General features: G+C 47.9%; 1 protein-coding gene across 2 annotated transcripts; it reads right to left on the reverse strand.

Moving 5' to 3' along the window:
- Positions 1-6,836: 6,836 nt before the first annotated feature.
- On the reverse strand, positions 6,837-19,857 carry CCNL1 (cyclin L1). 2 transcript variants are annotated; one of them, XM_044670913.1, is made up of 11 exons: positions 19,466-19,857; positions 19,234-19,308; positions 18,533-18,642; positions 11,613-11,733; positions 10,952-11,016; positions 8,974-9,073; positions 8,763-8,867; positions 8,522-8,663; positions 8,166-8,277; positions 7,983-8,081; positions 6,837-7,619 (listed from the first exon to the last, which is right to left on the reverse strand). In XM_044670913.1, the coding sequence occupies exons 1-11, from the start codon at positions 19,817-19,819 to the stop codon at positions 7,271-7,273; spliced, it is 1,632 nt and encodes a 543-aa protein (XP_044526848.1). In that variant the 5' UTR covers positions 19,820-19,857; the 3' UTR covers positions 6,837-7,270. The 2 variants fall into 2 exon arrangements, with proteins under 2 accessions (XP_044526848.1, XP_044526849.1); XM_044670914.1 differs by lacking the exons at positions 6,837-7,619; positions 7,983-8,081; positions 8,166-8,277; positions 8,522-8,663; positions 8,763-8,867 and adding an exon at positions 10,703-10,716 and having other exon boundaries at positions 9,047-9,073.
- Positions 19,858-23,796: the final 3,939 nt, after the last annotated feature.

Genomic DNA, 23,796 nt, shown 5'->3' on the forward strand with positions numbered 1-23,796 from the left:
GTGCCAGACAGAGTCCTGGCCTTGGAATCGGGATCAGGCACCGCAGATACTTGCGAGGGGCTTCCCACCCCCTCAAGAGGCTCAAGAGGGGGTCAGGGGGGGAGCCCGGCTCCTAGTCTGCTCCATAAATGCCGGAACAGAAAAGGAAAGAACGTTTGGGCTCATAGATCAAGCCACTAAAACTCTCCGAGCCTCAGCTTCCTCATCTGTAAAAAGGGGATCATCTGAGCAGGATTCGATTGAAAATCTAAAGGGAAAATGTATCGACAGCAGGCAGCCATCCTGCGGATGAGGGTTCTGATCCCGGCTGTGGAAAGCATCTCTTCATGAGGAGCTGGTAGCTAGAGCACCTGCCTGTGTCATTGCCTTTTATCCCCATCACAGCGCTGACAGATGGAGGCCCTATATGAATAGGGGAAGGCACCGAGGCCCGCGGAGGTGACTCCCCCAGTACCGCAGCTGGCACGCATCAGCATCGAGGCTCAAAACAGCCTCCGTCTCCCCACAACTGTGGGTCCAGCCACCTTCCACTAGCCCATGTGGGTCTCCTGCCAGTACAGACAGCCTTTCCACAGCTGATCCTGGGCTTCCCTATGCCTGTGTCCTCTGGGAGCCTCCTGTGTCCTCTAGGAGCCTCCTGTGTCCTCTGGGAGCCTCCTGTGTCCTCTGGGAGCCTCCTGTGTCCTCTGGGAGCTGCCTGCGTCCCCCTGGGAGCCTCCTGTGTCCTCTGGGAGCCTCCTGTGTCCCCCAGGAGCCGCCTGCGCCCCCTGGGAGCTGTGGGGTCTCTTCTTTGCAGAGTTTTGGTTATTGGTGTCACCTAGTGCTTAGCTGGCAAGCCTTGAAGATGGCACCTTCCCACGTTCCCCCTCCCTTCCTCCCTCCCAATCAGGGCTCCGGCTTCCAAGAAGAGAACATAAACTCTGTTTGCCTGCATGACCAGCCTGGAACAGCCTGTGATGTTTGCGTGGCTCCCCGAGACCCGGGCTCCGAATGCCACGCTCTCCCCGGGGGAGGCTCGGAGGCTGAGAAGTGGTTACGGCGTTCCCGTCTGTCCTAGACACCCTGAACCCGGCCGCCTCCACAAGCAGCTCATCCCCAGGAAGACGCAGAACTCGAGAGAGCAGCACCGAGCGTTCCGATGGCCGTCATCCGCTTCATCCCGCCCACACCTGGGTGGGAGGCTGGGAGAGTGGGAAGACTCAGAAGTGGGGAGCAAGAGAAGTGCTGGGGGGCCCCCAGGCAAAGCCCCCTAATTCTCTGGGCCTCACACATCATCCACATAAAGATCATCCATTTAAAATATCAGCATAAGGGGCCGCTGGGTAGCTCAGTGGATGGAGAGTCAGGCCTAGAGAAGGGAGGTCCTGGGTTTAAATCTGGCCTCAGACACTTCTCAGCTGTGTGACCCTGGGCAAGTCACTTGACCCCCATTGCCTACCCTTACTACTCTTCCACCGAGGAGCCAGTGCACAGAAGTTAAGGGTTTAAAAAATACATATATATCCGCATCCTTCAGAAAGGGCCTGCCGCTTCTCCAGGGCGAGGACCTCCTAGCTGGGCATCCCCCCCTCAGGGAGGAGGCGGGAGGCCGTGGGCACGGCCAGGGAGAGGCTGAGCCTCCCCCGGGGCCACCCCAGCCCTGCTGCTTGCAGTCACTTCGCCTCTCGCCTCCTCTTCCTGCTCTATTCATCATGGAGGCCTTTGCCAGCCTTCGTTTAGCCGAGCCGAGTCCACATTTCCCGGCACCCGTCCTAGCGAGGGTCGCAGGTGGGGCTGGAACCTGTCCTCAGCCTCCCGGTCTGCCGGGCCGCGACTGTGCAGGGCTCTTCAGGGGCGACGAGGCCTGGCATGGGGGTGCCCCCGGGCTCGGGGAGGGGCCTCGGAGAAGGGGTGCCGCCACACTCCTCGTACAAGCACTGCCGGGCTCCCTGGGGGGGAGCGAGCGAGCCGCGCGCCACGCGCCGCCGGCGGAGTCCTTTTGGTTAGTTTGTCTGGACTCAGAAGATCTCCGGCGTAGGGAACCCCCAGCGTGGAAACCCCCTTCGCCGGTGCTGCTGGGCTGCTCGCCGGCTCCTCAGAGACCCATCTAGGGCTGGGAGAGCTACAAGCACTTGCCCAGGGCCCACAGCTCGGATGAGTCCGAAGGAGGACTGGAACTCGCGTCTTCCGGACTTCGTAGCTCATCTCCATCTTCAGGTTGAAACTTTGGCCTGGAAGGAAAATAAAAATAATTCCAGGTTGTCCAGAGGCCTGAGTTCAAATCTGGCCTCAGATACTTCCTACTGTGTGATCCTGGGCAAGTCACTTGCTCTCACTTAGCCAGCCCTTCCGGCTTACGCACGTCACTAAGACAGAAAGGAAAAAAAATCATCCCAGAGCAGGCCGGGAGAGCGAAGAGCGGCGGCGAGCACAACGGCGGCTTCTTCGGGGCGGGGACCCGTCGGTGGGGAGCCCGCCATCCCGGCTCCCCCAGAAACGGCCACCCGGAGCAGAGGCTGCCCCGCCGCGGGCCACAGCTAGCAAGGGATGGACAGAGAAAGATGGCGCTTGTTGGGTGCCAGCCAGAATCTCCCCCCAGAGCGCCGGCCTCCGAGCCTGCCCCGGGCCGGCGTCCCGGGACCCAGAAAGGAGTCAGGACGGCGAAGCGGCTGTGGAGACCCCCAACAGCCTGCAGGAAGGAGGAGCAGCCGGGCTGAGAGGCGTCCGAGGGCAGAGTCTGTACGGACAGAGAATAGCCGGGCAGGACTCGCACTCATGTTCCTTCAGCTGTCACTATAGCTTGTGTAATGCAGACATCTGACCCCAGGATACAGGAGGGGAGAGAGAGAGAGACAGAGAGAGAGAGAGACAGAGAGAGAGAGAGACAGAGAGAGAGACAGAGACAGAGACAGACAGAGACAGACAGAGACAGACAGAGAGAGAGAGAGACAGAGAGACAGACAGAGACAGAAAGACAGAGACAGAAAGACAGAGACAGACAGACAGAGAGAGACAGAGACAGACAGAGACAGACAGAGACAGACAGAGAGAGAGACAGACAGAGACAGACAGAGAGACAGAGACAGAGACAGAGAGACACACAGAGAGACACACAGAGACAGAGAGACAAAGAGAGACAGACAGAGACAGACAGACAGAGACAGAGAGACAGAGAGACAGAGAGACAAAGAGACACACAGAGAGACACACAGAGAGAGACAGAGACAGAGAGACAGAGACAAAGAGAGACAGAGACAGAGAGACAGAGACAGAGACAGACAGACAGACAGAGACAGACAGACAGACAGAGGGAGAGAGGAGGGCAGAGACAGAGGGAGACAGGCAGAGCCTCTTCCAAGCCCAGGGCTGCTTCTTTTGGGGACAGACGAGGGTTTCCGGCCCGGAGCTGGTCTCAGCCAGGCATCCCATCCCGCGGGACAAGGGTGCCCCCTGGTGGCTGCTTCTGTTCACCACAGATGGGGATCGTGCTCGGCGCACACAGGCGGAAGGCTCAGAGGCGCAGCCAGAACTTGCCCCCCAGGTTAGCGCTTCCATGAGGGGGTGGGGGGGGATGGGGCGGTGCTGGAGCTCCTCGCGGGGTGCCACTAGCCCGGCCGGGAGCTCTCAGCATTAGGCAGGAAAAAGGAGCGAAGAAGCGCGAGGAAGCCTCCTGGGCTGTGGCTGGGCCCTTCCCGCCTCCCCTCCTATGACTGGTCCCGCTGGGCAGCCCACCAGCAAGGCGGAAGGAGGGGGCGGTGCAGAGAAGCTCCGAGGCAGCCTCCTGGCCCGGAGTCACAGACCTGGTTCTGACCCGACCGGAGGCACTTTCCAGCTGTGTGACCCTGGACAAGTCACTGACCCCCACGGCCCGCGCTCACCGCTTAATGTCTTGGAACCAACACACAGCACGGATGCTAAGGCCGGGGAGGCTCCTAGAGGAGGGCAGCTCCTGGGTCAGAGAAGGGGAGAGACGAGACTCTCTTCCAAGCATGTCCTCTTCCCCGAGGGGGGGAACCCCGGAGGCTGCCTCTTGGAAGGGGGGAGGGGAAGGGGGGCTTCATGGACTCGTTCCTGAGCAGGTGTGGGGGAGGGGTGCTGGGGCTCCAGGAAGCAGCAGGAGGGTCTCTCCCTGCAGCCTGGGGGTCCGGGGCCCCTGAGTCACTTCCCTTTGCTCAATGGACAGGGGCGTGTGTGTGTGTGTGTGTGGGGGGGGGGTTCCATGGGGGGGTGTCGGGCCCTTCACGCCCCTCTGGCCCACCTCCCTGAACCCCACTCAGGCTGCTCTCCCAGCGCCCTCGGCTCTCCCGGTGGCCTTCCCTGCAGCGGCCAGCAAGACCAAAGGGCCTGCTGGCTGGAGGCTCCTCCCCATGGGCAGCTCGGCCTTCAAGGCTCAGGCTGTGCCTTCCAGTGAGCCGGTGGGGCCCCAGAGGTGGGACACGTACCTTGGCAGAGGTGAGGGACCCCGGCCAGGCGGGCATGGAGGGTCAGGCTAGGGTGCCGCGTCTCTTCTCGTCTCTTTTCTTTCTTCTTCGTTGCAAGGGCTGGTTTCCTGGGTCAGAGAGAGGGGAGGAGGGCAGAGACAGAGACAGAGGCAGAGATAGAGGGAGAGATAGAGAGAGGGAGACAGAGACAGAGAAAAGAGACAGAGACAGAGACAGAGAGGGAGAGATAGAGAGAGGGAGACAGAGAAAAGAGACAGAGACAGAGGCAGAGATAGAGAAGGGAGAGAGACAGAGACAGGCAGAGACAGAGGCAGAGGTAGAGAGGGAGACAGAGACAGAGACAGACAGAGGGAGAGAGGAGACAGAGACATCCTCAAATTACCAATGAGTAACAACACAAATAGCTATCCCAATGGGGGAAAGGCGCCCCCCTATTGGACTCCCCCTCTGAGCTGTCTCCAGGCACAGGCAGGTCTGGCCTGTGTCTCCCCAGGTCCGGCAGCCCTGGGAGGTGTCACTGGGCCACTCAGAGCTCTTCCGGGTCTCCACTTGGTTCTCAGATCAGAAAAAGCCTGGCCGGAGCCTGGCTCCGGCCTCCCTGCCCTCCGCTGAGCCGCAGACAGCCTGGCATTCGATTCGGAAGCTGGTGCCGCCCAGCACGAAGGCTGGAAAGGGCCATCGAGGCCCTCCTTTTACAGACGAGGAAACTGAGGCCCAGCCACGGAAGGCAGCTTGCCGAAGGCCCCGTGGGACAGAAAGCACATCGTGCCGCAGCACAAACAGCCAATTCCAGGGACGTTTCTGGCCTGGGAGGGAGGGTTTCATCTTTGAAGCTTCGCCAAGTCGTGCCACTAGAAGTCTGTCATTAGAGCAGGAAGTCCTCGCTGAATCGCTGGGTCTGGGGTCCAGCCTCGGACCCCTCCGCAGAGGGACCCTGGGCGAGTCACCGACCGCTGCCCGAGCCAGCTTTGTCTCATTTGTGGAATGAGGATTCTGAGGATCCAGTGGAGCACCGGTAAAGGCTGGGCCCTGGGCTCGGGTCAGGCCCGTCTCTCTCCTTTAGGAGTTTTCTTGTAGGAGATAGAGGAGAGGTTGGACACTTCCTTGTCCAGATCATTTCACAGAGGAGCAAACCGAGGCCAACAGGATGAAGTGACCCGTCCGGGGTAGCCAGGAAACGTCGCAGGCCAGATTCGAACTCCCGAGGATGAGTCTTCCCCAAGACGGGTCTGGTGCTCCGGGCACTCTGGTGCCACCTCCCTGCCCAGCCTCCACTCTCTCTCCTTAGCTCCCGCGCCCTCGCTCTTGGCTGGTGGTCCTCCTTCCCTCTCTCCCTCCAGGGTCTTCCCTGGTTTCTGCCCGGTCCGGGCTCCTCTGGAATCCGATGACCCGATGGGTGCCTTGGGAGAACCTTCTTTCTAATGCATTAAAATACTAAGATTTCACAGGAAACCCCTCCTGGGGAGTCCCCCAAATGCACCGAGACCCCCCCAGCGCCCTCCCCTCAGGGACACCCCTGGTTCCAACGAAGGAGCCAAGTCGCAGCCTTCCATGACGTCTCCCCGAATCTCCGAGCTTCCTCCCAAGGGTCGGTCTCCCCTCAGTCTCCCCTCAGTCACCCCGGAGGGCTCCGAGCCATCTCCTCGTGGCTGTCTGCCCCGTCCTGGCTCCATTCCCGTTGGGGCGTCTCTGGCCTCCCCCAGGAAGCATCCTCTGGATTAAAGCACAGAAGAGGTTCCGGGCGTCCCTCCTCTCCGCCTCCTTCGGCTCCTCAGAAGACGCCGCCGTCGTCGTGGTGGGGGCCGAGCCGGACAGAGAGCCGCAGCAGCCAGGAGGAACGTCTGAGCTTCTTTACCGGGCCACCGAGGCGGAGGGCCGAGCCCCAGAAGCAGGACCTCTTTGGGCCTGGAATCCGGGAGAAGAGCCGGGGACGGGCCCTGCGGCCGGTGACCAGAAGGATAGGAGGCAGGAGCCCGGCGGCCCCCCATTTCAGGCCAGGATTCAAGGAGGGGGAGGGGAGGAAGCGGTCCAGTCTGGCTTTAACAGGTTGCCTTGGAGAGGCGGAGCGGATGGATGTCTTCCCCTTCTGGTCGGCGTCCTGGAGGCCTCGCTCCGCGCCGAGACTTCTTTTGCTTTAAGATCTACAAAGTCGAGGCCTGAGCTGGGCTTTCCCTGCAGGGTCTCCCTCCGCAGCACAGGGGTCCCGGGTCCGGGTCCACCTTGGACACCGGCCGGGTGAGCCACTCGCCCCCAGCCCCTCCTGCTCTTCTTAGGACAGGATTGAAAAAACCCTCCGGGCCACTTTCGCCAGGCCAGAGACAAAAGTCTGTTCATTAGAAATCAGTCCATACTTAACTATTTCATGTTCAAATTTCAGTTTAATAATTTATTTAAATAAGGTATTTGAAGAGGCAGTTTTAAAAAAACCCAAGATTTATATTTTTATTTCCTTGTAAAAATCTTTACACATGCAGACAAACCAGTGTAAGAAAGTCTCCACCATCATTTAACAAAGAACCACTTAAATAGTCTAAGGTCTGCAATTTATCCGTATAAAAATAAGGTACGTTTTTACAGAAGACCACTCTCCAGTTCTTATAGTGATAAACAATACACAACTCTAATAGGTACAATTAAACTTGACCATGGTTTTCAATGAGATACTGCTGGGGCATTTTAATGTGCAAAAATGAACATAGTTCTTTCAAAAGGAAACGTCCTCCGAGCTTCTAGAAGCCTGGAGGGCTCTGAATAAATCACATCCTAATCCGTTTGCTTCTACTATTCCAATTAAGCGTCCGTACACCATAATGCAGAGGCAGAACCACAGCGGGGCGGGCCGGGGCCCGTCAGCGCCGGTGCCGCCCGTGGCCCGAGCGGTTGCCGCCGTGGTGCTTGCCTTTGTGTGCGCGCTCGAAGGACCGCGACCTCTCCCGCCGCTCGCGGTGGTGGCTGCGGTCGTGCCGGTGCTTCTTGGCGGCGTCCGAGTGGTCCCGGGACTTGCTCTGGGAGCGCGAGCGGGACTTTTTCCTCTTGTGCCCGTGTCTGTTGGAGCTCTTCAGGTCCTCGCGGGCGTGCTTGGCCTTCAGGTGGGGCGAGCCGTGGTTGTGGTGCCGGCGGGGGCTCTCGCTGTGACTGCGGGACCGGCTTCTGGACCTCGAGCTGTACGTCCCGGAGCGACTCCGCCTGTTGTTGTAACTGCAAAGAGGGAGGCGGGTTCAGCTTGGCCCTCGCAGCCCCCCAAAGGGTCGCCTTTCCCACCCGCTACTGCTGCTCAGACGCCCCCCCAGGCTTAGGCTTGTGCCAGGTAAGCCAAGGAAGCTTTCAATGTCACCTCTGGTTAGAGCCGATTACGGCCGAATGGACACAATTCACTTTTCTAAAAGGACAACAAATGAGTTTTTGAATTCTTAGTTACTAATTAGGAATCTGTGTGAAGGGTCTTACAGAGAACTCCAGGAACCCCCCACCGAAACCCAGGCCTTAATCCGTCACCCCCAGTTTCCTTGTCTAGTCAGACAAAGCCCGGCTCAGCTCCAGGCCCTGGAAATAGTGACTTACTGTCTTCTGGGAGTATGAGATCGCGAGCGGGAGCGGGAGCGGGAGCGGGACCGACTGGCACTTCTGCTGTTTCTACTTCTCTTGCTGTCCTTCCTCACACTAGAGGGGAAAAAGCAGTCAGAGCGCCTCCCGCCAGGACCAGCCCCCCACCAGCCCCGAGCGCCTCCCGACCCCAACACTCACCCATTGTAAGGGCTTTTGGAAGCCTGCGGTCTATCTTCGGGTTCTTTTTTGATGGTTTTCATGCTGGCAGAGATCGGCGTTTTCTCCTCTGGTTTGACTTCTCTGGGGGATGCTTTAAAAAACAAAAAAACAGCCCAAATGTAAAATCTATTATATTTAAATGAAAGCCAACAGTTGCTCCTAAAAGTGAGTAAATCCGGCCACAGGACTGTTTAAAAACACAAACCAAAATACAAAACAGACACTTGTTCCAAATAGTCAAAGGATTAGCAAAGGAGTTTAAGAAGAAAAGCTCGTGTAAGACTTCCCCCCCCCCACTTATGTGAACTAACATTAAAAAAGGAGGTAAATCTTACATGGTTTGGAAGCTGGAGAAAAACCGCCCAGCGTTGAAAGGGCTGGCGTTCCATCCGGATTCAGTCCTTTTGCTTTTAATTTAGCTTCCTGTAGGGCTACTTTCCTCTTTTCTACTTCTTTTTCCAACAATTCATAGTTTGGCTATTGAAAGAAACCAGAAACGAGTATTTCTTAAGTGTTCCGTGACCCAAGTCTGCTGTCACCCAGTGCCGTGGCATGGCAGGAGGCTACAAAGATTACCTTTTTCCTGGTGTAAAGCCTCAGAGTTTCTATGCAGATATCCTGAATATCTTCTTCTGTGGTACCAAAGAGGAGAAACCAATGAGGACGAGTCGGCAGTGCAATCTAAATAACAGACAACGGAGGAGTTTAGACAGAATCTTGCTATTTTCAGTGACTTTATGCTTTGGTCTCCCTGGTGTCAAGAGTCTTTCAAGGATCAAATGCTCACCTGAAGTGCTCTGGCTGCAAGGTAGATACAAGCACATGCTATTGTCTCCGGTTGAAATCGAACAAAAACATTGGTTCGAAGGCTGTCATTCATGTAATTCCTGGAAAAAATTATAACTCTAAGTTTTATGGGTGAACACATGTTTCTTCTGGAGTTTAAAATTAGTTGGAGACTCAATCTACTTTATTCTTTTTCCTTCTCTTTCATTATATTTATGTCTTATAAGCGTTTAACATGTAACATTCTTATCTTAAAATTCCAGATAAGAATGTAAACATTTTGGATCTGTTCCTCTGCTTTAAAAAACAAACACACACACACACACACAAAAAGAAACAAAACACAAAAAAACAAAAGCCTCCCCTTCTCTGCCCAAAATAAAAAAAAAAAAAATTATCCCATATTCGCTCTTGATTTTGGAGAAGTTTTTCAGTGATAGTATCATTTCTTTCCTTAAAAGCAAGGCTTTTACAACTTTGTTTCAGACAATTCATACTATGTTCTTAACTTAAAAAAACCCTTTCAACAAACTGCAGGTCAGGAAGTTTAGTAATTATTTTTTGTACACAAGACAATCTCACCATTTTTTAAAAGAAAAAAAAAAACACAGAAAATGGTAGGAATATATGTAATCTTCAGAGACTGCTGGATTGATATTTCACTCAAATAGTAAAGAAATAAAGTTTGCTGCTTAATAGCTAACTTCAAACCTTATAAAGGTAATTGATTAAAGCAAATACAACTTTAATGTTTACGCAGCAATTAAACAGACTGAACATGTATTCCAATTACTCAATTAAGTGTTGGACTCTGTACTCTTCCAATACAAAATATTTATAAAAATACAATATGCAAATTATTTCAAGTCATAACTTAAAAGTGGAATCGGCATCTTTAACTTTTAGCTAAGAAAATTGATCCACGAAATGTGATTTCATGAAACATAACATGAAAACAAACATACCTCCCGTAGATTTAATAAGACCAATACAAAAGAGCATTCTTTATTGAAAGGCCAAAGGGTGCACGGGACATGAGGAATGAAGTCATTTTGCTTGCGTATGCAAAGGATTTGTTACTGCCAGTCATTTCCTGCACATGATTGAGTTTGAGAATACAGGACAGTAGAGAAACAACTATAACAATTCATCCAAATAGTACTCATTTTACCTTTAAATAAGCCAGCACTCCACGCAGAAAATCAGCATCTCAAAAGTGTTGCTTAAAGTGTCTCCAAGCAATAGTAAGACTCCCCCTTAAAACAAGGGAAGGCCTGACAATTCTCTAAATTTCATATTGCCTGAAATGCAAATTTGAAATCCAATGGCCCAACTGCTAACAGTTGTAAACTAAAATGGTGCCCACTGCTGCTCCTTTGGCAGTCTTAGCATGCTGTACATACTACTGTTCCAAATTGAGTCAAACTACTCATAAAAATCAATGTACTTCATAATGGCTAGACAACAAGTCTATCAAAAATGAGCTGTTCATTTTGATAGTAACAGGTATACATTAAATACATATGCATGTTGAATAGTTACTTCTAGAAACAAATATACAAATCCTTTTGACACCCCGACAGAACTAGAAGATGCTGCCAGATGGATATGGACCACTTCAGTGAATCTCGGATGAGAGCTTGCACTGGATTGGCTGGAGAGAAGGGCAGCCAATCAGGCCATCCTGAGGTCATGGGCTGAGGTGCAGAGGGCAGAGTTCTATGACTTACCATCATGGACTACCCTTTAATTAAAGAGTAGAAAAAAGAACAAAGTTAAATTGAGTTCTCCATAAAAAGTAATTAGTCAAACCAAGAAAACAGTAAGCAGAAATAAGCATTATTTACCTTTTTTTGCCCAAAAAAGCTTGTTTTGAAAGTAGCTTACACATCTCATTGTTTTGAAAACAGAAAACAAAACTTACGTTATTTCTGCTACTGTTTTCCTGGCTAGGAAAGCGTGTGCAAAGGGTAACTTACCAGGCTGTCTGAACCAGGGTTAGATTCCGTTCACATTCTAAGACTTGTAAATACATAACAATGATCTAAGGGGAAAGGAAGAAACACAGAATAATTACCCAATCAGTTAATTCAGGCAAATGTAACAGGTGTGCATAACTTGGTAAACTAAAATCTTAAGGCCAAGTTCAAAGATGTTAAAACTAATTAGTTCATCTTCATTTGCCAAGTAAACGGGAATAACTTTTTTTTTTTCTCAGTTGTGTCTGACTCTTCCATCCTCCACCCCCACCCCCCAATTTGGGTTTTTCTTGGCAAAGACACTGGAGTGGTTTGCCATTTCCTTCTCCAACTCACATTTAAATGGGATTAAATGACTTGCCCAAGGTCATACAGCTAATAAGTATCTGTGGGCAAATTTGAACTCAGGTCTTACTGACTCCGGGCCCCAAACACCACCTAACAATTTCAAAAACTGTCTGTAGACAGTATCCTAATTTAATCTATGAAAATGTACTGAAGGCACGTTAGTCAGCGGGCATCACCAGTATTTCTAAAAGCGCAGAGCCGTGATCAACCATCCAGTTTGATAAAGAAGTCGCAACATCTAAAGAGCAGCTACACAAGCCTATTTATTATTAAACGGATCCCCAAACTCATTTGATGGACGCCTGGAACTCACCTTGTGCGGGTGCTTGACATGAACACAAAATCCCAACTCCTTCAATACCCTTCTCTCTGCCTTGATTACTTGATTTTTGGTGTTTATGTAGTTCTGATCAAGGATCAGGGGGCTTGGCGTCCTAGTTTGTAAGAAATAAAATCACAACTGTTTTGCACATCCAAACAAGTTTATTCGTGGCATCTCCATTTTCCCTTCCAACCAACTATTGGCAACAGAAACCAGCTTTTTAAACTCCTGCAAACAAGTTAAAGCATTGATCTTGTGCTGTCCAAGTTAGGCTAATCAAACACACAGAATGATTTGACATTCATTCCAAAAGGAACTTTGCTGAAGTCACTTACTCCTTTGTGTTCTAAGAATGCCTGCTAATGTGAAAAGTCTTAATATCCAGTTAACAAATGCATCCTCCTGGCTGCAGGATTCTAAACAAAAATGATCACGCTTTTCAATGGCAAATGTAATGACGTCATTCTTCTCAGATAAACATCGCAGACATAAAAGCTTAAAAACATTTGTGGCAAATTATTTCTGAAAAGGCTTTCATAAGCTTCCCTACAAAGTACAGGAAGTTATTTTCAAGTTTTAACACAAAGGATTTACCTTTAAAGATAAAAGGAATACCCACAATCAGCAGTATGCTTTGTAAAATGGCAAAGCACAAATTAATATTTGTCTCAATTCTAGGCTCACCTACTATGGCTCATCTTAATGCAGAATGAAGATCAGCTAAAGATTAACGGTCATCACGTTAGCAATTAGCCCAAGCATTTAAGTGGCCTCAGAAAGCCTAATGTAGGTAGGGCTGCATTACTTGTTCATCTATTTAATTAACCCAAATCTTTCCAAAGGCCCCTCCATTGCAAAAGCTAACAAGAATCTGAAAAGCCAAGGGGACACGACTACGATCGGAGAGCATTTGTTAAGGAATTCACCAAACTCGAGCCAAGAAGCAAACTTATTAAACTGACCCGAGTTTCCATAAACATGCAATACAGCATATGCTACTTGGTGTAAAATGAACAGAAATGAGAGTAGCTCTTAGAGAACAAAGGCCTCCATATTGGGTAAAGGAAGATGTAGAAAGGCCAGTGATTCAAGTGTTTGGAGAAAAGCCATGAGGCCACTTCCTATTTACACACTTGCTTTCTAAAGTCAGAACCCCAGAGCAGTGCTCAAGTGAAGCACTTTTCCCCCCATCATCACATATTCAAGGAGTTCACTCTATTTCGGGAATACAGATGCTTTAATAACTTCTGCAGACAATATAAAGGCCTGAATTTTAATGAAAAGCTTTTCATATTTATCTGAATATTATCTTTAAATCTACATTGTGCCACAATTCCTCTGCTTTACTTAAGCCACTGACAGAACATGCAAAGGGAAGAAACTCTCATTCCCCCATATCAGGCAAATGATTCTCACAATTAAAATATAAGCATGTTTGCCATCATGTGACAAGAACCACATTTAGTTTTCGGATTTCTTATTTTGTTGTTGAAAAAGAAAAGCCAAATAATCACAGCAAAGCCTACCAGGTTCTTTCCTTAAAAGCTGCCTTTCACTACAGGTACGGACATCAAAAAGATCAGGTCCAAAATACCTATTTTTAGCAGATTTAAAGACAAAAATTGTCTTCATGTGGCTAATAAGCCATTTTGTGGTCAAGAACACAGTGGACTGGATGTGTGAACTTTTCTGTTACAATACCTGAATCACACACAAGCCAATGGACCATCTGTTGTCTCCCTCCCAGATTCATATGGAAAAGCGGGGAAGGAAAGGGGTCTATGGATGGTGTGCTTAAAAATGACCCCCGCTTATTACCCATCTATCCAACAGGATCACAGATTTATAAGTGGATGAGAACTTGGTTTGAGGTGAGCTAATCCAGCCCTCCTTTTCTAAATGAGGGCAGGGAGGCCCCAGGTCAGGACAAATGAGTCTCTAAATCCAGCCTCCTTCCAACCACACCCAGCAGTGGCCCCATTCTAATGGGGAGGAACATGGGGAAACACTGAGGTCAGGAAACTCAGGCCCGCCTAGGAAAGGAATCTGGCCAAGGTCACAAGGGTTATGTTGGTTGGATTTTAAATAAGAGGAAAATTTCACTAAGTGCTAAGTTGACCAAATCTGAGGAGCTGGTGATATATATAGTACACATACAGACTCTCTCTTATTTTAATACTACTGAAAAGCTTTTCACTCTGTCCAGGTCCTCTCCAGCCTCTATACTGAAAATGAGATTTGGTGATGACTTCAGTGTGCCATGGGCATCTGGGTCACAGCCGGGAAAGCTCCCACACATGCAGGTAGGCAAGAAAATGAAGTCATTTCTCTAAAGAAGCTAAGCAGCACAACCTCGCCGGGGGCCGGGCAGCCACGTGGTAAAAGGTTTTCAGGCTCTTCAGGCTGAGGGGCAGTTCTTATGCAACTTAAAACAACTGGGCCCCAGAGAACACCAGGTTTCTGCTCGGAGGGGCCCTCCTGACAGCTTCCTCGTCCCTCTGCACACGGGCGGGCGGCGAGCACGTAACCGACACGCGTGAATTTCAGCAGCGCCCCACAGGCCGCTGTTACTTAATAGCGAGTTGTTGCTGCGCCCGAGGGCTGGGTCAGTGCAGGGGCAGGAATCGGGGCTCATCTTACTGCTAACTGCTCAGTGGCTCGACATCGCTGTGGCACCCCTTAACGCCCAGCAGGGCCCCCTTAGGTAGGTCAAAAGGAAGGACCCGGTTTGCCTACCATCAGCCTCAGCCCCCAGCAATGCAGTTTCCTTTTAATCCTTCCTCTTTTCCAGCAAAGGGGTCCAAATTCACAATTCCCCGGTTCTGGTTCGATTGAGAGTATCCAGGCTTTGTTTCTGGAGTTTTACGGCTTAAGGAGTTACAAAGTGCTCAAGTCTACCCAGCACGAGGCTTTAGCAAACTTAGAAAGAGGCCCGTCCGGAAGGCACACAGAAAAACTATACAGACATCTTAGAGAAATAGGAACAATATTGCTATTCTTTGCTGTTGTCTACTCGTGACCATCAGCACTTTATAACATTAATTAATTAATAATCAACATCTCCCCATGAGCCAGTAAAAATTCTGGGGGGAGGGGGAGGCACGGCAGGCTTCTCCTACTGCATTTTGTCCAAAGCAGAAAAGACCTTCCTGTTAATTCACATAAACTTAAGACTAACTGATAACACAGATGTTTAATAGTCAAATATCCAGAAACTTGAGAAATACTTTTTATTTTTTTTCCTGCCGTTTCTTCTAAAGTTGATACATAAGAGGCAGGAAGCAACCTATTAAACATATACAAGAAAGCCTATTTTCAGGTATTTCAAACAATTTATATCTCAAAGTGGTCCATAAAGGAGCATATAGTATTAGCCTTCCAGTTTTATTTTTTGAATTATTTACATTATTAAACAAAGACTCCAGGGAGTAGATTTTCCTGTAATCTTTGCCTATCCTTTCTCATTTTCTCTTTTAGTTCCAACTAGCACACAATAATATGCAAATCAAGGAAGAAACTTCTCGGTGTGTGAAAAACAGTATCATTCTTCCAGTTTATTCATTAAATAAAAGCTCACTACTATGTGTGCAAGGTTATAAAAGGGGACATTTAAGAGTAAGATTATGGACCATTTAATTTCTCACACTGCTGGCTACCAAAATGCTAAGTGTGAGATTGGTACCAAATTAGAATCAATGGGTAGAAAGGATGAACTTTTCTTTTCCCAAAGATGAAGACTTGTCCAATGATAGAAGGCTCTCCAGAGCAAGTTCCCAGTGAATGAAGAGACAAGCTGAGATCGGAGGGGCCACAAGGAAGTCATAAGGGATTCACTGAGGGGGGAGCCTCTACCCAATGAGCTCTAAAGTCTCTTCCTAAAAAATCTACTCTTCCTAATCTTTTCAGTCATTCCAGGGTATTAGCTGGGTTTACTTAGTTAACTCCTCCCATAGGAATCTGCTCATTTCCCGAGGTTCACCCTCAGATGGGCAGTTTAGCCCCACGCCCACACTATAACCTTCAAAGAACACAAAAGCTTGAATTTCTATTTGTGAACAGGCTGCTGACACTGAAGCAAATTCTTCCTCTTAAACTTTAAAGGCAATCTACTTGAAGGTCATCAAGTATTATGATCTTTAAAGACAGGCAGAGATTCAGCATTAGCGGTCTAAAGCTCCATCCTGGTGGGTCCAAGAGGATTTATTTAGCTGTGTTCTGGAGGATGGGAGTTCATAATTAGGACTACGAAAGCACTATTTAGAAAGAATTAGACAAAGCCAGCTTTCCTCACAAACACCACAGCGGGATAATAAATATATATCGAGTACTACGCCTGATTACAAATGAGAATTTAAGTTTTCTGTGTCAAAATCCAGGGTTCATTACATGACACCAAAGCCACTCTAAGGCAGAGGTCCCTTTTTAGAAACATGTTATAAACCAAGTCTACAGTTCTTACTGCCTGATGTGTTCAAGGGGCTTGGTTATGAAAACCAACCAAACTTTATTTAGTTCTTGCCCTCAAGGGGCAGAATCTGTCCAACTGGTGGCAATGGCGTAGTTGGGTTGAGCAGATAACCTGGATAAAAAATAAACAGACTACCAGGAAAATTAAGGGAAAAAACACTCAACTCAAGAGGTGAAGATGTGGAATCAGGAAATACTTCACAGATGTACCGCATAAGCCAAGCCTTGGAAAATCAAGTAAGTATGTATTTTGTATGATTTTACTGAAATAGATTATGTTCTAATGACCTAAAAAGCTGTGAGTCTCCCCCCTCAATTAAATAACAAAAACAAACCTACAGTACTAACAACTTGGACAGCAAAGACAAAAGCTTTTAACAAGAAACAGGAGTTTTTCCAAATGGTTCACCAGTGGCCAACCTGTTTGTTAGTCCCCGATTCCAGTGACCTATTCTCAGAGCACTGGCTTCTCCTTGGGGATTTTCGATACTTCACTCACTGTTGCCATGACGACAGCTTCATCTCTATGTACCACTCCACATCACCCAGGCTTTGGTAAATGTAGCTGGTCGCTGTATAGTCGGTTGCAAGGGAAAAAAGAGTTGAAGTTAATAACACATACAAGTTACATGCTTGTAAACTTGTAAAAATGCATAGAAACTTTTACATCCTGCTTGCTTAAAAAAAAAAGGCTTCTGGGTGATTAATATTTATTTCAAATTTCATGCAAACTCACATGTCAGATTGCATGGAGGAAAGTAATTTCACCTTAAATGAATTAAGTGTTTCAGTGATAAAAGAAAGCATTGCTGTTTTTTTTCCCAGCCATACCAATAACATGCACCAATGACAATGAGGTGGAGAATAAGTCTGATATATCTCATTTCTATCTAGTACAGATATATCAAATTTGACCTAAGTTTTTTTTAAAATACCAATTAAGTCTAACAAAAGATTTTCTAGGAAAAGAGCATTCATTAATTTCAATGTGATTACAAAACTGGCTTAATAGTAATAGTTCAAAGAATATAAGTAAACTACTTCCATTGAACAGCTAAATTAGTTCAGGCAAGTTATAAATTGTTTTGATTTGGAAAAAGTTTAAAAGGCACAGAACTAAAAGAGAAAAAATTCACACTATACAGCTGTACAACTGGTTACATTTTAATGACAGAATAAAACAGCATTAATTTGGAAAATTCAATTTTCAGATATTAGAAGTTCAAAAATGCCTTTCCCTAAAAGCTTTCTTTCACTGGTTATGGTAGGATGTGGGGGGGAAAGGATGGGGGAGGGAGGGAGAATAGAGAGAAAAAAATGTGTAGCAATATTCCCGATAATTTATTATTAAACTGCACTACTCATATAGGGGAGCTTCCCAAATTTCTGTGTTGAACTCAGAAGAGCCCCATCATTGCCAGCTTCTGGATTTAGTCAAGTCTAAGGGGAACTGATTCAGGAACTAGCTCCCAATCCCCAGGCAAATAAAATATAAATGACCTAGTATTACTCTCCTTTTGTCACTTCCTTTCAAACCAATAACAAGTTTGTCTACCAATTATCAGCATTCCATAAGAATGAAGCTTAAGATCTAAACTAAGCCAAGAGCATCCTTCTGCAGGGGATACTAAATTCATCTACAAATGAAGAGAGCCCTGAAACAAAGACTTTATAAAGTACTTTTCCTTGCATAAGCACATAAAAAAGAGACAACTGTGCAAACTCGGTAAACCCTTTAGTTTCATTCTCTGCACTTTGTCTTGTTAGGTCCAATTCCCAAGTCTCACTAATTCAACCCAAACTTCTTATTGTTATTTTTTTCTAACCCACTCCTGAGACTGTATCTAACCAGAACAAAATACCTGTTTAATCCCTTTGACTTCAACTTCAACCTTTATCATCCTGCAGTCCTTTCAGATCCGGTATTATGCGATATATCTTGGTTGAATGGTGAGAAGTATTCTAACAAAAGCCAACCTCAATCGATAAAGAATTAACTAGACTTCAGGGAGATACGAGGGAAACTACACAAAGAACTTTGCTGCAAAATTAACTTGGCTACATTGTTTACACTTCCAACTTGGTAGTCAAAACAAGTGAACAGGATGTGCTGCTGCTGCATCACGTCTAAGCAGAGATCGGCCCTTTCCCTTCTTGAAGCCATAGCTGGCCCCCAATAATGGAGTCAGCTGGAAGCGATCTACCTCCACAAACTTGGCACCCATGAGGAACTGCTTTTTTATTAGTTTCTCCAAATTAATTTTAAGCACCACATTATGGTTAAGCACCCATGTGAACTTTTACTCCCTGAGCTGCTTTTTGGCTTCCCTCTGTCAGATCATTTTATCCTTAATGGGAAATGGAGTTTGGGGGGTTGTTTTCATTAAACCTGATGACACGGGCACACAGTACAGATGTTAAATTTTCAAAAATGTCGATCTTACCTTTTTCCTCTTAACTGCCGTAAATGGTGAAAAACATTTATCACATCTCTTATTCTACGAGGGGCTTCTTCAATTTTGGAAGCGAGATTGATACAAGCCATGGCAACAATCTGAAAAAAACCCATTCCACAACAAGATCAGACGGATATACTAAGTTACGAGAAGATAAAAAAAAGTAACCAAAACCGGCTGACTTTGCCCCTGACCAGTGCTTCGATTTCAGAAAGTTAAGGTTGGCCGCCCACCATGGGTGGAAACAAAGTAGCGGCGCTCGGCCAGGGTTGCTAACTTGGGGTTCAGAAAAGGGGTGCGTGGGTTAAGTATCCCCAAACTTGGATGGGGAAAAAAGTAACGGCTTGTTTGTCCCAAGCTTTGCTTTCCTTGGCGAGTTCGCTTTATTCGGCACGACTAAAATCATTTCGAGAAGGGAGTCGCGGCCCTCTTTCAGCCGGATCCAGGCATCCACAACCCAAAAAGGAGACCAACCCCTGGGCTAAGCTAAAACGAGGGGGGCGGGGGGGGGGGCGCGCCGCTCTGAGTTCAGGGATGTAGAGGTCCCTGCAGGCGCCCCTCCCGGCACTCTGGCTGGCACCTGGATGACCTTGGCAGCTATCTCGGAGCCACAGCCACCCCCCCTCCCCTAGCCGGTATAACTCCAGGCGGAAGTGAAAGTAACTGGGGTGGGGGCGGGGCGGCCTCACCTCAAAGCTGTGTTTGACGAAGGACTTGGAGTAGAAGAAGCGGTGGAACAGCACCTGCCCCGTCGCCATCGCCACCTGAAGCCGAAGAGACCGGAAGCGCGGGGTCAGCCACGAGCCTGGCCCGGCGCCGCCGCCATTTTGTGCGGCCCGAGCCGGGCGCCCCTCCCCCACCCTCCCCACTCGAGCCCCACCGTGGAGTCCCCCTCTTTCCCGGCCTCCAGTGAGCCCCTACCTGCGGCAGCCGGAGCAGGATGCCGGCGGCCTGGATGAGCTCGCAGCCCAGGATGCGCAGGTCCGTCTCACTGGGCAGGTCGAGGCCGTCCTGCATGGACGGCGTAGGCGACAGCCGCTCCTCCGGGATCAGCGAATGGTCGATGGTCAGCGACACCTCCGAGTAGAGCCGGTCGCCGATAAGGATCCCGGCTGCGGGACCGCCGGAGGCCGGGGCTGCTGTGGCCGAGACCGAAGCCGCCGTCGCCGCGGGGGCCGAGGAGGAGGAGGAGGCAGGGGCAGAGGCCGCCGAGGAGGAGGCCGAAGAGGCTGAGGCCGAGGCCGCAGCCGGGATAGGGTGAGGCCCGGACGCCATCGTCGCTGCGAGCTCCGCGCACGCCCAACGCAGCCGGAACCCGCGGCGAGAATAACCAGAGTCCTCGGCGGCTGCTCGGCTCCTCCCGCCGCTGCCAGGTGCCGGGAAGCGTCACGCCCTGCTGACGCCTCCGCCGGTGACGTCACCACGCACCGTGCAAAGTAGTCCCTGCCCAACTGCCTTGACCCGGAGGGACTAATCACGCCCTTACGCTAGTCTGAACGCCCTAGGGTCCCTCCCTGAAAGTCTGCGGCTCAACCTAGGCCCTGGGCCCTGGGTCCTGGGCTCTTTGCTCTCGATCTCTCCTAAGGAGCATATCCCCTCGCAAGAAGGAGCGAGACTTGGGGGCCTGGTGCCTCTCGTGGACTTCTTAGGCAGAGAGAGCGATTCCACTGCTGACCCCCTTCACTTAGCCCATTCCCCTCGCGACAGTCCAAAGCGACTCACGCTTCGGAAGCCTCCCTGTGGTCTCTGCGCTGGCACCAATTGGGCACAGTCGACCCAGACAGGTTCAATGCAGCAGTCCCTGTGTAGGACTCCCACATCAAACCCCCAAAGCCAGGCCTCTGACCTGCGTGTCCATCTCTAGGGGCAAGGGGCATCACCATTGCTGGCCCCACCAGGCCAGTCACTTACCCTGGTGCCATGTCATTTATTAACAAATCAGGTCTGCCTCCTCCCCAGCATTTCATACTCATCCACTTCTTTCCATTCATACAGCTACTTGATCCCAGAAAGAAAAGCAAATGGGATTTCAGAAAAATCAAGGAGATGATTCTATTCATGTCAGGGAGTTTGGAGAAGACCATAGAGAATAGGCATAGTATAGTGCAAGACCAGAAAGGGGCAACGACCCATATCCCCACAAAAAGTCAACAAATCTAGTTCCCAAGAAAATTCTAAAATATGATAAAAATAATGGTGAGCAATTATCTAGGAAAAGAAGCACCAAAAACCTATGTGGAAAAATTGATGCCTGCCTAACCATATTTTTTTTTTTTTTGGTCTTCAAAGGGTTACTAAATTGGTAGATCAGAGAGGACTGATATTGAAATCATTCCCTATATTTTAGTAAACCACTTGACAAAATCTCTCATGCTATAGGGTAAATGACTACATTAAGGTGAGTTAAAAACTAAGAGAATGGCTGTATCAACAGAAATTTCTTTTAGTGGTGGCAGAGCAGCCAACTAGTGACCTAGGCTTGGCCAAATTAACTTATTCATAACTTAAAGACAAATATGTCATGTGCTTATCAAATTTGTGGATGGAACAAAGCTAGGAGAGATAACTAATATGTTCGATGACAGATTTAGGGGACAAAAAATCTCAATATGCTAGAACAAACATTGTTAGGATTCCAATAAGATTTAATAGACATAAAGTAGCACCTTCTTAAGCCCAAGATTGAAGAAGCATGGAGAACAATTCATTTGCAAAAGGCCTTTGGGTTTTCATGGACTTTTTAAGTTCAAATCCTAGTAAAGCCTGTGATATGGCATCCAAAAAAGCTAATGCAGTCTTGGGCTTCATGACTAGGGAAGTGATAGGAGTCACTGTATTCTCTCCCCTTAGATTACATATGGAACACTTTTGTTTTACATTGGTGTTGTCCAATCATTTCAGTCAGGTCCAACTCTGTGCTTGTTATATGACTTGATATTTTTCTTCACTCTGGACACCACTTTTTATGAAAGACATTGACAAGCTGGAAATTCAGCTCACTTTTTCTCTTGTCAGGATCCTTTTGATTCCTGAATCTGTCACTGATAAACAGGAATGGAGGGCCTGGAGAGGATCATGTCACCTGGGGATTTGTTTTTAAAAAAAAAAAAAGAAAATTTGGCTTGGAATAGGTAAGATTAGGGTGACAGGATCATTGTTTTTCAAGCCGATCATTCAGAAGAGGGACCTTCAGAATTGTTCTTCTTGACCTCAGATTAGGAGCAATGGATGGAAGTTGCAAGAAGGCCTGCTTAGGTTGAACGTGAAGGGAAACTTGGGCTGCCTCAGGAGGTAAAAATGAGAGCTCACATTTAGTTCTAGAAGCTCTTCAGATGTATCTCATTCGATCCTGGCAACCAGCCTATGACACAGGTGATTCTTTTTACTTAATGCAGTTTAGTTCTCTTTGCCTTATTCTAGGTTGTAGATTCCACTACCTTGGAAGTCTTTAAGCAGAGGCTAGATTGTTTGGAATGTTTTCAACAGGAAAGCCCTGTTCAGATACAGGTTGGACTGGGTGGCTTCTCAAGTCCCTTTTGGTTCTGCTATTTGAGAATTACATTTGCATCTCCAATTTGGCACTTGGGCAAATACTGTTCACAGTGTTACTTAACCTTTGCATGTGTCCATCTTGTCTTCTACAGCAGCTCATAAGCTTGGAGGGTACAGGATTTGTTTTGCAGCTATTTTATATACCTTGTCCTATAAATTTCAATAGCCTTGTTGCATGAATCTCATTCTTCTCTGGGTCTGCAGCACACCTGGTGGGATCAAATCCTTATCTTCTCTCCTAGAACAAATGCTAAAGGCTGATGCTGTTTCAGGAAGGCTTCTTCTGCCATCCTCCTGGAGATAGACAACTGTTTTAGTCTGTTTCTTAAAGTTGTCTGCAATGGCTGAATGCCCCACATTTTCTAATCTTTTTAGGTGGGGTGTGTGTGTAGGACAGCAAAAATTATAGTGAAATAGTTGTTGTGACCCGATAAGTGGTGGATAGGACAGTATAGACCACCAAGGGCAGTAAAATCTGTATCTGTGTGTTGTGTCTGGAGGTGTGCCTAGGACATGGGTGGTATGTATAATTGAGTAAGGCTTATTATAGAACACTGCCAGGTTGCATCATAGAAAAAATGGAATTATAGAATTTTTAGGGGTGGGGCAAGACCTCAGAGTTTACTTAAGTCTAACCCCTCCTTATGTTACAGATGAGGAAATAGACTAAAAGACAAAAATAAATATTTGTTGATTTGATTTGACACAGTTAGTGGTTCAACCAAACTATTTCCTGGGCTATTTTATGCTATGTATAGTGTTTGGTATTTGGGACTGACCAGCTAAGTTTGGACCCATTCGTGAACTCACAAAGACTGTTTGTGAGGAAGTTGGTGTAACAATTAAGGAAAAGTAGAGCACGTAAGCAGCTTTACTGGGGCAGTTCTCTACAAACAGACTAAATTTAGCTTTGGTGTTTTTTATGTGGTCTAGTGTGGACCACTGGGCAGGATAGGAGTCATTGCCTCAACTTGACAAGGCTTTGAAAGGACCTGGCACTGGCTCAGACCCCCTTCAATGGAAGTCTAGGCAATTAGCAGACTCAGAGAATGTGTTCTTTTAGCACTAGGAAGATTTGGCAAACATTCTGGTAATTCCGTCAATATAGGTAGCCTGCCTGCAAATGCACTTCTGAGTTTGAATCAGAATTATCTACATGATGAAAGATCAGGGCTGATGTGACTCATTTAGGGAATTGAAAAGTACCTGCCTGCGGAAGCTTAGGGGGTAGACCCCAATCACTAATAGTAAAGTAAGTCTTTAGATTTATTTAGACATTAGACATGGAACTTTAGTTCCATCACTTCAGGGTGAGACCATATAACTCCATGAAGATTCAAAACAAAAATCCCCCATATTTTCAGATACTGAAGTTTAAGTTTGTTTTCCAGTTTGCCTAATGTAGTCACAATACAGTCCTATGCAAATAAAAAGATTTTTCACCCCTATGTAAAAATAAGTTACCAAAAAATTCTAACTTTGACAAGACACTAACTTATTGTTACTAATAACCATTTGATAGAGAACTTGATTTTGAGCTAGCTGTCAGGAATCCTTTGTTGTCTCTTTTCCAGGATAAGCTTATACAAGACATTGCAGTTCACACATCACAGTAGAGCTTTGAACCCAGTCATGTGTGCATGAACAGAAACAATGTCTTACAATATTTAAATTACAGCATTTTATTGTTACAAGTAGAA

This window comes from Gracilinanus agilis, chromosome 3 (assembly GCF_016433145.1).
Source record: "Gracilinanus agilis isolate LMUSP501 chromosome 3, AgileGrace, whole genome shotgun sequence".
Classification (NCBI taxonomy): Eukaryota; Metazoa; Chordata; class Mammalia; order Didelphimorphia; family Didelphidae; genus Gracilinanus; species Gracilinanus agilis.

Excerpts from the sequence above, each read along its gene's own strand:
- CCNL1 (XM_044670913.1), bottom strand. The coding sequence starts at position 19,819 with ATGGCGTCCGGGCCTCACCCTATCCCGGCTGCGGCCTCGGCCTCAGCC. Across the intron at positions 19,309-19,465 it reads TCCTGCTCCGGCTGCCGCAG|GTGGCGATGGCGACGGGGCA; the intron begins GTAGGGGCTCAC and ends CTTCGGCTTCAG. Across the intron at positions 11,017-11,612 it reads ATGTCAAGCACCCGCACAAG|ATCATTGTTATGTATTTACA; the intron begins GTGAGTTCCAGG and ends CTTTCCCCTTAG.